The sequence below is a fragment of the Carlito syrichta genome, unplaced genomic scaffold (genome assembly GCF_000164805.1).
Source record: "Carlito syrichta isolate Samal-C Ts95f unplaced genomic scaffold, Tarsius_syrichta-2.0.1 Scaffold316211, whole genome shotgun sequence".
NCBI classification, from domain to species: Eukaryota; Metazoa; Chordata; class Mammalia; order Primates; family Tarsiidae; genus Carlito; species Carlito syrichta.
Window position 1 is genome coordinate 733,972 of NW_007260307.1, and position 15,750 is coordinate 749,721.

The following is a 15,750-nucleotide window of genomic DNA, read 5'->3' on the forward strand; positions in this document are numbered from 1 at the left end:
ACCTTTGGGCAGTCCCCATCAGGTCTGCATCTGCCAGGATGCGCTAGAGCTGAAGGTTTCCCTTTGTCTCTTCTTGTACAGGAACCAGGGTGAAGATTTATTTCTGCCCTGGCAGGAAGCCTGCTCCAGGACTCTCCCATAACCATTGCTTTCTGTAGCCTTCCAGCCACTATGGGGAACTTGTGTTACCCCTTGACAATCCTGAATCACAACTTGTACAAATAACACACTATGTCATTTTCGAGTACTTACTGAACCATTTCTTAATTAAATATAAAGTAGCATTATAAGGGAATAGAGTACAGAATAAAATGAGAGCCATAAAGTAATCTCAGCAACTTCAGTCTTCTGCAATCATTTCTGAGCATTTCAAACTGTTCAAATCATAAGTGCAATCAAACTCCCAAATGTGCCTACCTGAATGCTGGATGACCAATGCCGCCTTCTTGACCTCATCCTGGGAACGGCCATCTGTGACCACAACCAACACCTTGGGGACATTCTTCCTCATGCCGCTCTCCCAGGTCAAGACTTTCTCCTTGATAAATGTGAGTGCTTTGCCTACAGAGTGTGGCATGGAACATTTTAGTGTCACCCCAAGTGAAAATTATCCAAACGCCATTAGCCACACCCAACTGATAAGAATCTGGACATTAGAATGAGATGATACACTCATCCTACCATTTTCAGTGCTCTTGAGAGTAAAAGACCATATATGCTCTGGTTAACTGTACCTGTTCTTGTGTTTCCTCCTCTGTACCTAATATTCTGGAGGGCCCCGAGGGCTTGGGCCTTGTCATTGTATGTGTTCAACTTGAACTCAGACTTGACTTCATCACTGTACTGCACAAATGAAACCTGAAAGGAAAAGTGGTTTGGCAGTGAGGACAGGTCATCTCATTTTATATTTCAATCTCTGAAGAAATCCTCTAGCTGCAGAATAAAAAAAAAAGTGTCTCGGACTTGACGACAGAAAAATAAGTTCTTAATAGCTAATATTATAACATTGACTGCTATTGTTTCACTAACTCTCTAATTTTCAATCTTCAACAAAGTTGTCATAATTGACAGTAATAATGAAAATACACTGTATTCACACGATGCCCTTCTCTTAGACAGCGATGGGAGAGACGGGAGCAGTGAGGTTCCAGGATTAGAAATTAGAAAACACCATCTCAAATCCAAATGCTGGTCCAACAGTGGGCTCTCAGTCAACTACCCTCCTCACTGAACACATCTGTCCTTCATGGTGACATCAATATGCCATGCATGTGACCATAGCACTCATCACAGACTCAGTGAAAACATGATTTAGTAGGAAGAGCAGAGACTCTATATTCAGGATTCACGGGCTAGAATCCTATCTCTGCCAATTAACACCTGGGTGACATTGGGCAAAGTCACTACATCATTGGCTTTAGTTATTTTTGGTTTTGGTTTTGCTTTGTTTTGTTGAGCTAGAGTCTCACTCTGTCACCCAGGCTGGAGTGCAGTGGCATACTCATGGCTACCCCGTGTCGACCTGCTGGGCTCTGGTGATCCTTCCGCCTCAGCCTTCCAAGTAGCGGGAACTGCAAGTGCATGCCACCACACCCGGCTAGCTTTTGATTTATTGTAGAGACGAGGTCTTGCCCGTGGGCTCAGGCAATCCACTCACCTCGGTCTTCCAAAGTGCTGGGATGACAAGCTGAGCCACTGAGCCTGGCCAGCTTTAGTTTTTAATCAGTAAAATGGACACAGCTATACTTACCTTATAGAACTGTTTTAAGGATTAATAATCCTATAACTGGTACATGGTAGAAATAAAATTTTGTAGCTATTATTATTAGAAATCCTAATTTCTGGCTGGGCTCGATGGTTCAGCCTGTAATCCCAGCACTTTGGGAGGCCAAAGTGAGTGGATTGCTTGAGCCCGCGGGTTCGAGACCAGCCCAGGCAACCTGGCAAGACACCTCATCTCTACAATAAATCAAAAATTACCCAGGCATGGCAGCGTACACCTGTAGTTCCAGCTACTTGGAAGGCCGTGAGTGTGTCACTGCACTCCAGCCTGGGCAATGGAGTGAGACTCCAACTCAAAAAAAAAAAAAAGAAATCCTAATTTCTGAAGGATGAAAAAACAACTTGGTTGTTGACACATTCAAGTAAGACTATAACTAGGCTGAATTTTTACTCTTCTTGGGTTGGAATAATGTCCACAGTATTATTTGGGAATTTGAAATTTAGTGTACAGTATACCACAAAGTACTATTCCATAAAAGAGGACATGGCTTGTTTATGAAATTATTTGTGGTTTATTTGAAAATCTCTTATTTTCATAATGCCTCTAAGATGCCACAATGAAGTAGAAGCTGCCAATATAAAGAAAAAACTTCACCAAAAGGAAAAAAGAGGAAAAGGAGAAGATAATTTTTTTAAAAAAGATACACTCTCTTGCTTTAAGGCATCAATGATTTAGCTAGAAGAGAGTTGCACCAGTAATGACAATATAAAGTGATACTTGTTGTAATAGCAATAAAAACAAAATACTTTAGGAACATAGAGTGTTAGAGCCATCAGGGTGTTTCTCTAGAAGAAGGGAAATTTTAAGCGAGTCTTCAAGATTACAGAATCTGAGAAAGATCTAATAACACCTTGAATCAGAATGGAATGGCACTCACCTGAATCCCAGCAGGACTGACTTCGTCAAAGCCTCCCACAGTATTGAAGATGAATTTTACAACTTTATTAAAATTATCATCCCCGATACTCCAAGAGGCATCAGTCAAGAACACAATATCTGCCTTGGCCCCTTTGCATACTGTTAAAAAAAAAAAAAAAGCAGAGAAAGTCCCAAATCAAATTAATTCTTTCATTCAAATGAAATTACCTACTTGAAAAATGTATGTAGCGTGACACCTTGCTACCAAAGAGTACAGGTCAGCAGCAAGAGCATACCACCTGGGAGCTTGTCATAAATGCAGAATCTCATATTCTATCCCAGACGTCCTGAATTCTGCTTCAGAATCACCAGTGGTGAGACGCCCAGAGGACACCTCTGCGCCATAAGTGTGAGAGGCACTGGTCCAGCGGACCCAAAACAACTGCTATGGAGCAGTGTGCAGACCCACTATGTGTGAAGTGTGCAGACCCACTATGCAAAGACATACTCGTTCCTCAGGGAGCGTTTTGAGTAGCTTCAAACAATAAGGGGGAGGGGGGACCAAATGAAATTCAACAGTGTCCAGAACTAAAGGAAAAGTCTCAGTTTGGGTTTGGAGAGTCTGAATATAATTACTAAAGATTGTGTGGGGGTAACTTCTTTTTTAATTTTAAATCAGGCTACCAGAACTAGGTGAAGGAGAAGAGAAAAAAATAAAACACAGAAATATCCTTCATTTGAATTTCTAGATTTGGAGGCTAAAGAAAGAAAATCAAAAAAAGCTTAACAAAATTTTAGTTTATAAAAAGGTAACATAGAATGCATAGCACCATGAATCCTACATTCATGAATATAGGTACATGATGAATGAACCCTAATATAAACTATAGAATTTGGGGGGTGACGATGTATCAATGTGGTTTCATCGATTTTTAAGGCACATATCCCATGCTGAGGGGGGATATTAATAGTGGGGGAGGCTGTGCATGGGAGGGGAAGGGTAAAGGGTAATTACCCTTTCTATAGCTGGTCCTCAATTTTGTTGTAAACCTAAAACTGTTCTAGAAACTTAGGCCTATTCTTCAAAAGACGTGTTTGTAAGCCAAGAGTATTTACTGAATTCCTTTCAATAGTCTAACTTAAAGAAATCCATTATTCTCTTACCCTATAATACATTTTGATCTTCAATTTTACTTATATAAAAGGTTTAATGAAGTTATACCATTCTAGATCCTTCAAAGATGAAAGAAAAATACATTTAAACTCTGAAACGTTTCCTGTCAAACCCTGGAAACAAAATATGGGAAAAGAATAAGCCAGTTGCTAATTGGCTTGCACTTCATTAACTAAAGCACTACAGAATTGCCCCCAAAATACTGAGAGCCCAGCCTCAATAGATGGGTACATCCTTTTGCTAGTTCACTGCAAGTGGCAAGTTTAAACTTTGGTGGATGGAAAAGGTTTAGCTTTGTGTAATCCAGGGTGTTTCTCAGGTCAAAAACCAGAAATTCCTAAGCCAATGGCCTCAGGGTTAAAACACAGATACAGCCAACAAGATTCGCAATGCCCACAGAAAGAAGTGTCCACCACGGTACTATGAACCATGGAAGGTATCGTCAGGCCCTAATCTGCAAAGTTGAAGAAACAGAAACATCTGAAGAGCAGGAGTCATTTCCGATTGAGTTATTCACACCAAAAGGTGCCCAGAGAGAGAGAGAGAGAGAGAGAGGAACAAATTATCAGTAATCTTTTCTTTCAAGCTAGAAACTTCCTCTGCAGGAATAACAAACCATAAATGTTCTATATCAATGTCAATGACATACATGCAGTATAGATCAGAAATCGATTAATCCCCATCCACTGAACGTCCTGTCTACACAGCTGTACTTACCATCACGGGCTGGTGGAATGGTGGGAGGCGGAGGAGGTGTAGGTGGTTCTGTAGGAGCTTCTGTTGGTTTCACGGCTGGAAGTTTAAAATAATAATCAGAAAAGCCAACATGTGCACTTTCACATCCCAGAAGGTAAATGTTAAGAACAAGCTCTGAATAACAAATCAAGTCTTAGAAAATAAGGCTTCCATCACTAATAAAACAAACAACAACAGATGCTGGCGAGGATGTGGAGGAAAAGGAACGCTTCTACATTGTTGATAGGAATGCAAACTAGTGCAACCTCTTTGAAAGACAGTATGGCGATTTCTGAAAAAACTAGAAATTGACCTTTCATATGACCCAGCAATCCCCCTATTGGGAATATACCCAGAGGAACTCAAGTCATTGCTCCAAAAAGTTACCTGCACATGTATGTTTGCTGCAGCTCTATTCACAATAGCAAAAACATGGAATCAACCACGCTGTCCATCAAAGCTGGACTGGATAAAAAAATGTGGTACATATACACAATGGAATATTATGCAGCAATAAAGAAGGACAACCGTATGGACCTCGCAGCAACATGGATGGATTTAGAGTCTATCATACTCAGCAATCTATCACAGAAACAAATAACAGAGTACCGTATGTTCTCACTGATCAGCGGACCTTGAACAATTGTCATAATACTATGAGAAGGGGATTGACAGTAGTGAGAAACTGATGGGGGGAATTGGCAGTTGAGGGAAACTGCCAGGGGAGGGAGGAGCACACTTCATCAACAAGGGTACCTGTTTAATGAACATCTGTGTACCTAACCCTGAATTATACCCTACATCTTTTTTTTTTTTTTAGTTGGAGTCTCACTCTGTCACCCAGACTGGAGTGCAGTGGCCACTCACGGCCACCGCAACCCCAACCTGCTGGGCTCCGGCGATCCTTCCGCCTCAGCCCTCTGAGTAGCCGGAATTACAGGCACGCGCTACCACGCCTGGCTAATTTTTTATTTATTGTACAGAAGAGGTCTCGCCAAGTTCCCCGGGCAGGTATCGAACCGCAGGCTCAGGCAATCTACTCACCTCAGCCTCCCAAAGCGCTGGGATTACAGGCTGAGCTACCGAACCCGGCCGTACCCTACATCTTTAAAATAAAAATAATTAATTTTAAAAAAAGAAGGCCAGGCTCAGTGGCTCAGTCTGTAATCCCAGCACTTTGGGAGCCCGAGGCGAATGGATTGCCTGAGCCTGCAGATTTGAGACCTGCCCGGGAAACTTGGCAAGATTTCTTCTCTACAATAAATCAAAAATTAGCTGCGCATGGTAGCACATGCCTGTAGTTCTGGCTACTTGGAAGACTGAGGCAGAAGAATCGCCAGAGCCCAGCGTGTCGAGGCTGCGGTGGCCGGGAGCGGCCACTGCACTCCAGTCTGGGTGACAGAGTAAGACTCCAACTCAAAAAAGAAAAGAAAAGAAAAGAAGGCTTCAGCGTCATTGACACTGACCATTGGGTTTCTATTCCTTCCAAATTTGGTGTCGCTGGGAGGCATTCAGCATCGACTACGTCTGCGGAAAGTACAGCAAAGATCTGAAGGGTCAGATAGGGTCAATTGAGTAGAAGAATCACCTCTCACTGTCCGCTACAGTCATCTCTCCCTCTTTAGCCCTTCCTTCAAGCAGCACCAACGCTGGAACTGCTGTGGGAAAAGGTCCTGATCTAACCTTAGATGCTTTCAGGAACTTGCCACCACTGCTACCTCTCCCCTCTGCTACACCTAGGGAGACGTCCTGCACAGAATTCACTTACGTCTCTGACATAGTCTGGATGCTGTTCCCTCCAAATCTCATGTTGGAATGTGACCCCCCAACGTTGGAGGTGGGCCCTAATGGGAGGTATCTGGGTCACAGGGAGGGCATCCCTCATGAACAGTTTGGGGCTTTTTTCATGGTAATGAGTGAATTCTCACTCTATTCGTTCATGCCTGGGATGGTTACCCTTGGTCTTCCTCTCTTCTGCTCTCACCATGTGACATAGCAGTAACTCCCCCTCGTTCCACATGACTGTAGCTTCTTGAAGCACAGCAGATTCCAGCACTCTGCCCCTGTACACTTGCACTCTGCCCCTGTACACCTGCACTCTGCCCCTGTACACCTGCACTCTGCCCCTGTACACCTGCAGCACCATGAGCCAATAAACCTCTTCTCTTTATAAATTACCCAGCCTAAGGTGTTCCTTTATATCAATGCAAAATGAATTCACAGTCTCTCACACCTAGAGCACTCTATTCGGAAGCCTTATGGAGGTTTTCCAATTCACTCAAGAACTTACTGGTGTGTTCTTTGACAAGGACACCCGGTCCCTCAAGATTTGGGGTCTGCACAAAAACAGTGACACCATAATCAGTGTCTGGGGAAAGGCCAGTGAAGCAGTAACTGGTTTCCGATCCACGCACGGTAATCTCTTGTCCTCTGGTTCCTGATTATGACAACAAAGGAAAATACCAGCGTCATCATCAATTACATTTAAAAGACATTTTTATATATCATTTTTATAAACAAAATGGCTGTTCCTTACTGACTTTAAAATGTTTCCACTACATGCTCCAATTAGTGGCGTTTTTTTTTTTTACACACATACCATCCGCAGGGCTTAGTTTTAGCCTGTAGGAGGTAGCTGCCCGGTGAGGCGACCATCTGACACAGAATGTATCCCACCCAACCTGGTAGGTTTTCAGATCTGTCACGTTTAAATACACTACAAAAGAAAGAAATTTACTTTGTAAATAAAGGCCAGAGAGCATACTTTTCATTATAACACAATTTTCAAACTTTCAAGGAGGCTGGAAAAAAAATAAAAGTCTAAATCTCAATATGTTTCCCTATAAGAAACATACATGAAATGTGGCACAGCTGAAACAGACCTCCCTACCCATCAGTGATTTTCAAGAAAAAAAATTCCAAGCAGTCCCCCCTCAAAACTATGAATGGAAAAGGCGCCTCAAGAAAAGGAGTAAAAAAGTTTCTAAAAAGCTATCAGTCAAGTCTTTATATAATTATCAAAGCATTCAACGACAATAAAATCTGTGGGTCAGACTATGATTCAATAATTAAGTCAATGAATTTAGGTAGTATATATCTTAATAACAAATGTTAAGAAAAACTAAATCACAGCACAAATCCAGTTTTACAGGTCATTTATGGATGCAATGACAGTTTCTATACTTTTTTATTTTAAAATTCAAAATGGGGGGAGGGGCAAGATGGCTGACTGGAGACACTCATGACTGCTGCTCCCGGCAAGAGTGTCTAAAATGGGGATCACAGCTGACTCTTTGGAGGTCTGCCTGGAAATCCAAGCTGAGGTTTATCAGACAGACACCTTGAGGACACAGAAAACTGCAGGCACCAACTACCTCCAGGATGGGAAGAGCCAGCGCCCTTCGCAAAGGAAGTAGTGAGGAATTGAGAGAGATTCTACACACCTTTCATGAAACTCTGCAGTCCCAGTCAGGGGAGACAATACCTCCACTTGCACCCAGTCCCACACTGGCCAAGAGCAGAAAGCTGCCCAGGAAACCAAACAGAGATACCAGTTGGGTCCATGAGGGGCCTGGAGGTCTCCAGATCCAGATGAGTTCCGACCCAGCAACCACCAGCCCCTCACAGAGAGGCTTCTCTAAACACAACCCTGCAGGAGTGGTCTGTGCCTCTTGGGTGTTCCTCCCTTCCCCTCTCCAGCCCCTATCAGGGCAATGAGCCCACTTTGAACATGTTTCTCCAGTGGCACCAGCCCCGTCCTGGCCCCAGTTCAGGACTGCAAAGCAGCCTGCCCTTGGGAGGCCACCACTGTCACACTCTTGCCCTTCCCACAAAGCAGGGCGAGAACTGGGAGGCAGAGCACTTCTGTGACTCCTGGCCAACCAGAGACCCTGCTGCATGTGTCAGAGGAAAGGGACAGTATCTGATCTAGAAGAAATAACTTTCCCTGGCCCAGCAAGACACCACTGGTGAGGCAGTGTCAGCCGATTTCCTCCCAGTTCACCACCCTCCCAGCCACCTCTGCCCCTTCCACGGGTGGACCTGAAGAGGGAGGTCAAGTAAGAAAACAAAACAAACTGTAATTCCAATAATAGCAACTTTAACAAACAAAAAATAAAAAGAGAAGTGTCTGCCCTCACAGATAGGGAAGAACCAGTGGAAAAACACTGGCAATCCCCCAAGCCAAAACGATTTGACACCCAAAAAGGGTCCTCTTGATCCCAAGTAACAGAACCTATTGAGAACAGACACAGAATTCACATCATGGATGACAAAGAGACTCAATGAGATCCAAGAGAAAGTGGACATTCAGATCATCTGGGCTATGAAAACAGTGCAGGAAGTGAAAGCTCACATGGCCATTCTAAGGAAGAATCAAACTGAACTTCCAGAAATGAAGAATTTGGTCCTGGAATTTCAAAATACAATTGCAAGTCTTAACAGCAGAATCAACCAGGCAGAGGAAAGAATCTCAGAGCTTGAAGACAGAATTATTGAATAACCCAGTCTGACACAAAATAAGACTTAGGAAAAAGGAGCAATGCCTACAAGAAATCTGGTATGTAAAGAGACCTAGTCTATGCTTGATCAGCATTCCTGAGAGAGAAGGAAAAACTGAGAATACCCTAGAACAAGCCTTTCAAGATGTCATCTAAAAAAACACCCCTATCTTGCTATAGAGGCAGCCATGCAGGCACAAGAAATTCAGAGAACTCCCATAAGGTATTACACAAGAAGACCATCCCCAAGGCACATAATAATCTGTCTTGCCAAGGAAAGCACAAAGACAAAATCCTGAAGGCAGCTAGAGAGAATGGACAGACCACCTATCAAGGAAGACCCATAAGAACTGCAGCAGAACTCTCAGTGCACATCTTACAAGCCAGAAGGGCTTGTAACATTTTTAACATTCTTAAAGAAAAGCAATTCCACTAAGAATTTCCACCAAACTAAGCTTCATTAATGAAGGAGAATTTCACAGATGGGCAATCCCTAAGATAATTAGCCACCTGCAGACAAGCCCTTCAGAAAATGCTAGAGAGGTTCTAAACACAGAAATGAAAGAACAATTCCACCTATCACAAAAGCTCAGATACGCACAAAGTTTACAGACCATATAAATCAAACACAAAGCCTAGAGCACAAAGTGGATTAGGGACAAGCCCCCACATATTAATAATTAACTTAAATTTTAGTGAGCTGAAAATGCCACTCAAAAGGCACAGAGTGGCAAATTCAATAAAGAAGCATGATTCATCCTTCTGCTGCCTTTAGAAAACCCATCTCACTGCAAATGACATCCACAGTCACAAGGTAAAGAGTTAGAGAAAAATATTACACGTAAATGGAATACAAAAAAGAGCAGGAGTAGCTATTCTGTTACCAGATAAAACAGACTTTAAACCAATAAAAGTTTAAAGGATACTATGTAATGACAAAGGACTCAATTCTTCAGCAAGAAGTATCCATCTTGAGTGCATATGCATCCAACATAAGAGCACCAAGATTTATAAAACAATTGCTAAGACACTAGCAAATTGTTTCCAACAACACATTACCAGGACCATTCATCAGTACCAGATGAGTTTCATTCCCAGGATCCAAGCCCAACTTAACATATGCAAATTAATAAATGTAATCCACTACACAAACAGATATAAGCCATATGATTATCTCACAAGATGAAGAAATAGCATTTGATAAAATCCAACATCCGTTCTTGATAAAAAACCCTCAAATACCAAGTTGGGCATGGTGGCTCATGCCTGTAATCCCAGCATTTTGGGAAGTAGAGGTGAGAGGATTGCCTGAGCTCAAGGGTTTGAGACCAGTCCGGGCAACTTGGCAAGACCTCATCTCTACAATAAAATGTAAAAAGTCCTCAAACACCTAGGCATGAAGGAACTTTCCTCAAAATAATAAGAGCCATTTATGGCAAACCTGCAGCCAAAATCATATTTGATGAACAGAAACTGGAAGCATCCCTCCTAGACCAGGAACAAGACAAGGATGACCATTCTCACAACTCCTATTTAGCATAGCACTGAAAGTCCTAACCAGGGCAATCAGGCAAGAGAAACAAATTAGAGGCCTCCAAATAGGAAAAGAGGAAGGTAAATTATCCCTAATTGCAGAGGATATTGTTCTATACCTAGAAAATGCTATAGGTTCTGCCAAAAAACCTTCTAGCACTGATAAACAACTTCAATAGTCTCACGATACAAAATCAGTTGCATTTCTATGCACTAACAAGAAGGAGGTTGAGATTCAGATTAAAAACACAATCCTGTTCACAATAGTCACACACACAAAAAATATCTCGGTATTCATCTAACCAAAGAGGTGAAAGATCTTTATAATGAGAACTACAAAACACTGCTCAAAAAAATCAAAGATGATACGAACAAATGGAAGAATATTCCATGCTCTTGGACTGGAAGAATCAATATTGTCAACATGTCCACACTACTCAAAGCAATCTACAGATTCAACACAACCCTTATCAAACTACTAGCAACATTGTTTACAGACCTAGAAAAGACAATAGTGAAATTTATACAGAAGCAAAAAAGAGCCCAAATAGCTAAAGCAATCCTCAGCAAAAAGAAAAAAGCTAGTGGCATCACACTCCCAGACTTCAACTTTGCTACAGGACTATGGTAACCATGACAGCAAGGTACTAGTACTAAAATAGATTCATAGACCATGCAATAGGACAGAGAATCTGGAAATAAAACCACCAACCTGCAGCCAACTCATCTTTAACAAAGCCAACAAAAACAAACATTGGGAAAAAGGAAATCCTATTTAGAAAATGGTGCTGGGAAAACTGCCTAACCACATGCAGAAGAATGAAATTGGACCCTACCTATCACTATATACAAAAATTAACTCAAACTGATCAAGGACTCAAATGTGAAACCTCAAACTGTAAGAATCTTAGAGGAAAACATAGGGAACATCCTCCTGGACATTGGTCTAGGCAATAAATTCATGGCCAAGTTATCAAAACCAAATTCAGCAAAAACTAAAATTGACAGTTGGGCCTTACCAAGCTACAAAACTTCTTCACAGCAAAACAAACAATCAAGAGTAAAGAGACTTCCCAAAGAATGGGGGGGGGGAAATTGCAAAATGCATCTGTCAAAAGCCTAACATCCAGAATTTATAAGGAACTTGTCCTGTTCCAATTCTTAGGGGAATCCTCAAAGGAACAATAAAATGATTATTTACTTACTAAACAGCGAGAAAAGTACGTGAATAGACACTTCTTAAGGAAGACATACAAGCAATAAACAAACATACGAAAAAATGCTCAGCATCACTAATCATCAGAGAAATGCAAATCAAAAATACGAGATATCATCTCACACCGGTCAGAACAGCTGTTATTAAAAAGTCAAAAAACAACAGGTGTTGGTGAGGCTGTAGAGAAAACGGAACACGCATGCACTGTTGGTGGGAATATAAGCTAATTCAACCTTTGTAGAAAACAGTTTGCAGATTTCTCAAAGAACTGAAATCAAAGCTACCGTTCACCTCAGCAATCTCACTTCCAGGAATATACCCAAAATAACACAAATTGTTCTACCAAAAAGACACCTACACATGTGTGTTTATTGTAGTGCTATTCACAGTAGAAAAAACATGGAACCAACTCTGATGCCCAACTCAGATACCCATTGACTGGATAAAGTCAATGTAGTACTACAGAATACTATGTAGTCATAAAGGAGAAAAAAAATCATGTCTTTTGCAGCAACATGGATACAGCTGGAGACCATCATTCTAAGTGAATTGCCAAACTGAATACAGCACGTTCTCACTTATAAGTGCGTACTAAACACTGGACACACAGGCATAAGTACGGGAACAACAGATGCTAGGCACTGCTAAAGAAGAGGTGGAGGAAGGAGGGTGCCCACTGGGTACCATGCCCACTACTGGGGCAGGGGGAGGACTTGTCAGAAGTCCAAACCTCACCTTTGTACAATATACTTACGTAACAAATCCTCACAGGTACCCCACAATTTTAAAATAAAATTAAAATGAATTATAATCCCAAATACAATATTTTACATGAAATAAAGAACATCTCCTCATTATATACACTTGCATATATGCTATATGGAGGAGGAATTTAGATAGGTATTTCAATTAAATGGACACCAAATGGCCTGCCCACGTAATGCTGAGTAAACACAGATACATTTAGAAAAAGTAAAATTAAAACAGGCTGACCTGGTAAATCGTACTACACTTTCTAATACAACCATGAAAAGATCCATGACTCACATGTAGTGCCTTGATCTGTCAGGGGGACACTGAGTCCAGAATCGTACTGAGCATAAACATTCACGTCATAAGTGGTGCTGGGACTGAGATTGTGTAACGTGTATGACGTCACTTCTCCCACAAAGACTTCCATGGGCTCATTGGTACCTTCAAGAACAATCGCAAAAGCACACAGAAACATGCCATCACTCACCTGAAACTTTGCTTAAAATTAAAGATCTTAACTTCCAGTTCAATGGTAATCTGAACGCCATTCATGCCACGACCCCTCACACCCTTGCTCACTGAGACACATGCTATATTACAGGAGGACTAGGAAACTGTACACGAAAATGGAATTCTTCATGCTCCTGTTCTCAAAGCACAATACAGAACCTAGAATGTAGTAGGTTTATAATTAGTGTTCCTTTAGTGAATACATTCTCGGGCTGCTTTTCTAAGCCCTACTTTGCCATGCTGCTTTGCATACAGTAGATGTTGAACTAACACTTTTTGATTTGTTGTAGAGTTGACCTAAGAACTTCTACTTGGACCTCACTCTACGTAATTTGGTTACTGAAAATTCTCAATTGCTAACTAGAGTTCTCCTTCAAGTTGTCTTTGTTTTTTCACACAAATTCAGGCTTCTTTTCTCTTCACTCCTCTCCTTCATTTTTTTCTACTTCACAGTCTTCCTGGAAGCACGGAAGATGCCCTAGCAAATTCGGTACAAAGAGTATTTTTCTTCCAATTTTCCTAAGCATATAGATAGATCATAAAAACAAAAACAAAATTATTTAATCAAGGTGCTATCAATTTAGGTTAAAATGCCAGTGGAGATTTTTTTTTTGTCTGCTATGAACAAATTGCATATAATGTATGCCCTAAGTAAAATTAAATCTGCACATTATGGGAAAAATACAGACATTTCTATTGATTAAATATGCATTATTTCATGATCATATCATATAGGCTACCCGAAGACAAGGATCTTTAATGTGTACAAGTTTTTAAACCAGGTCAAACTTTTTAACCACAAAACGTGATGAGAATCTCATCTACCCCCATAATAACAACGGTACTTTAGACCATTAGCTTAAAATGTTATTTCCAGAAACATTAGCTTTGGGGTAGAAGAGACCTGACTTGCTAAATGAATGACCAGGAGAATCCAATAATGAGGGATTCAAGGGAGAATACCCTAACAAGCAAATAACCCTCCAAAGCATTTCTATGGTGATAAAGGCACTTCCTTACCCACTGGTTTATACACAATCTTATATCCAAGAACTGGAGAGGGTGAAGGATCCCAGGACACCCTGAATCTCGTATACCACTCATCGGAGATGTGTATGTTCTGAGGAGGAAGGAGTCCCACTGGAAACGAACATTGGCACACGTTACTGAGCTGTTATTGACACACAAGGAGAGTGTAGAAGGTTAAGAGTAAAGAGAGGGCAGCCCTGCAGGAGCAGATTAATAATATCCCATAATGTCACTATCCAGAAAACGAATAAAGACACTGAGGTGTTCAACCAAAGCTTAGCGGTTTTCCAAACTCAAACAGCAACTCAAATGGATTCACGGGCTGCTCCCACAGCCAGAGAGAAGATCTACAGATTATACAAATGAGTGTAGACAGGAACCAAAACTCACGTTACCTATGTAGGCAGAGCTGGTGTATTACATGGGCAAGTGAGTGTAGACAGGAGCCAGTACTCATAATACCTACATAGACAGAGCTAGTGTGCCATGTGACAAGTGAGTGTAGATAGAACCTGAACCCTTGTTTCCTAAGTAGACAGAGCTGTTGTATCAGGTGTGCGAGTGCAGACAGCTCTGTCTGCTGAGAGAGATAGTGTGTTGGGTGTGTGAGTGTAAAAAGGAACCTAAACTCGTTTTCCCTAAGTAGAGTTGTTGTCTTATGTGGACAACTGGGTGTAAACAAGAACCTGAACTCATGTGATCTAAGTAGATTTTTGCTGAACATAGTGAAAAAGAGGAATGCCACTTTTTTCCAGTAACAGAACCCAGATATAGAGCTCACGCTGACTTTCTGCTAAACCAGTGGCTCTCTGTCTTGGCTGGACATAAATGAGAACATCAGTGGGTCCAGCCCACACCTCAGACCAGGGACATTCGTATCTCTGGGCCTAGTACCCAGGAGTAGTACTTTTAAAGATCTCCGGGTGATTCCAAAGAGTAACCCAATTAGAGAATTTTTAAACTGTAAGAAATTGCCACCAGGATATGTTTTAAAAGTGGCCTGCAAATTGACAATTCTTTGTAGATTTCTTGGTATAACTTTAAAATACTTTAATAAAAAGCTGAATTTGTAGGCAGACAATGATTGCTAATCATCTTGCTTCTCTATTACTTTAGATTCAATCACAACAAAATATTTTTTGCTGATATTATATTGGCATAGCAGCTATAGATTTAACTAACAATGCATAAACTCAAACATTATTCGGAGAATAAGCCACGGCTTTCCAAAGAAGAAATAAAACTATCTCAAGCAAAGAAAAGTATGCAGATTTTTATTTCCTTTTTCTTTTCTTAGTGGACCTTTAAAAAGCTAGAAACCAACTCTTTTCTCATGTCATTGTTTTGACAAAATTCAATATCTAACATAAATGTTAATACAATATTAATGTGACATTTGAGATGCATTGGTGAAGACAACATTTAAAGACTTTAAAAGGTACAAAAGCAGCATTAACATCTTGACAACTTCAAAGTCAAAAAAACACAAGGTAGAAAACACTCACCAGTCCTTCCATTTCCTGTTAGGTGACCACCATCCCCATCTTCGTAAATAGCAATGACAGTGATTTTATATGGAGTATCAGATTGCAGGGGCTGCAGTATCACGTTGTTTCTTCTGCCTGGGACTGTGGTCTGCAGAGGAAGTTAAATTATACAT

The 15,750-nt window shown here is 41.1% G+C and overlaps 1 protein-coding gene across 1 annotated transcript in view; it reads right to left on the reverse strand.

Moving 5' to 3' along the window:
• Window positions 1-15,750, reverse strand: part of COL12A1 (collagen type XII alpha 1 chain) — a 113,673-nt gene that overhangs the window by 30,677 nt on the left and 67,246 nt on the right. The window contains exons 37-45 of the mRNA XM_021706935.1: window positions 15,596-15,725; window positions 14,082-14,201; window positions 12,846-12,992; window positions 7,150-7,266; window positions 6,841-6,987; window positions 4,533-4,607; window positions 2,661-2,800; window positions 735-858; window positions 418-561 (exon numbers count right to left, since the gene is read on the reverse strand). Coding sequence (XP_021562610.1) covers window positions 418-561; window positions 735-858; window positions 2,661-2,800; window positions 4,533-4,607; window positions 6,841-6,987; window positions 7,150-7,266; window positions 12,846-12,992; window positions 14,082-14,201; window positions 15,596-15,725 — 1,144 coding nt within the window. The remainder of the gene's footprint in view (window positions 1-417; window positions 562-734; window positions 859-2,660; window positions 2,801-4,532; window positions 4,608-6,840; window positions 6,988-7,149; window positions 7,267-12,845; window positions 12,993-14,081; window positions 14,202-15,595; window positions 15,726-15,750) is intronic.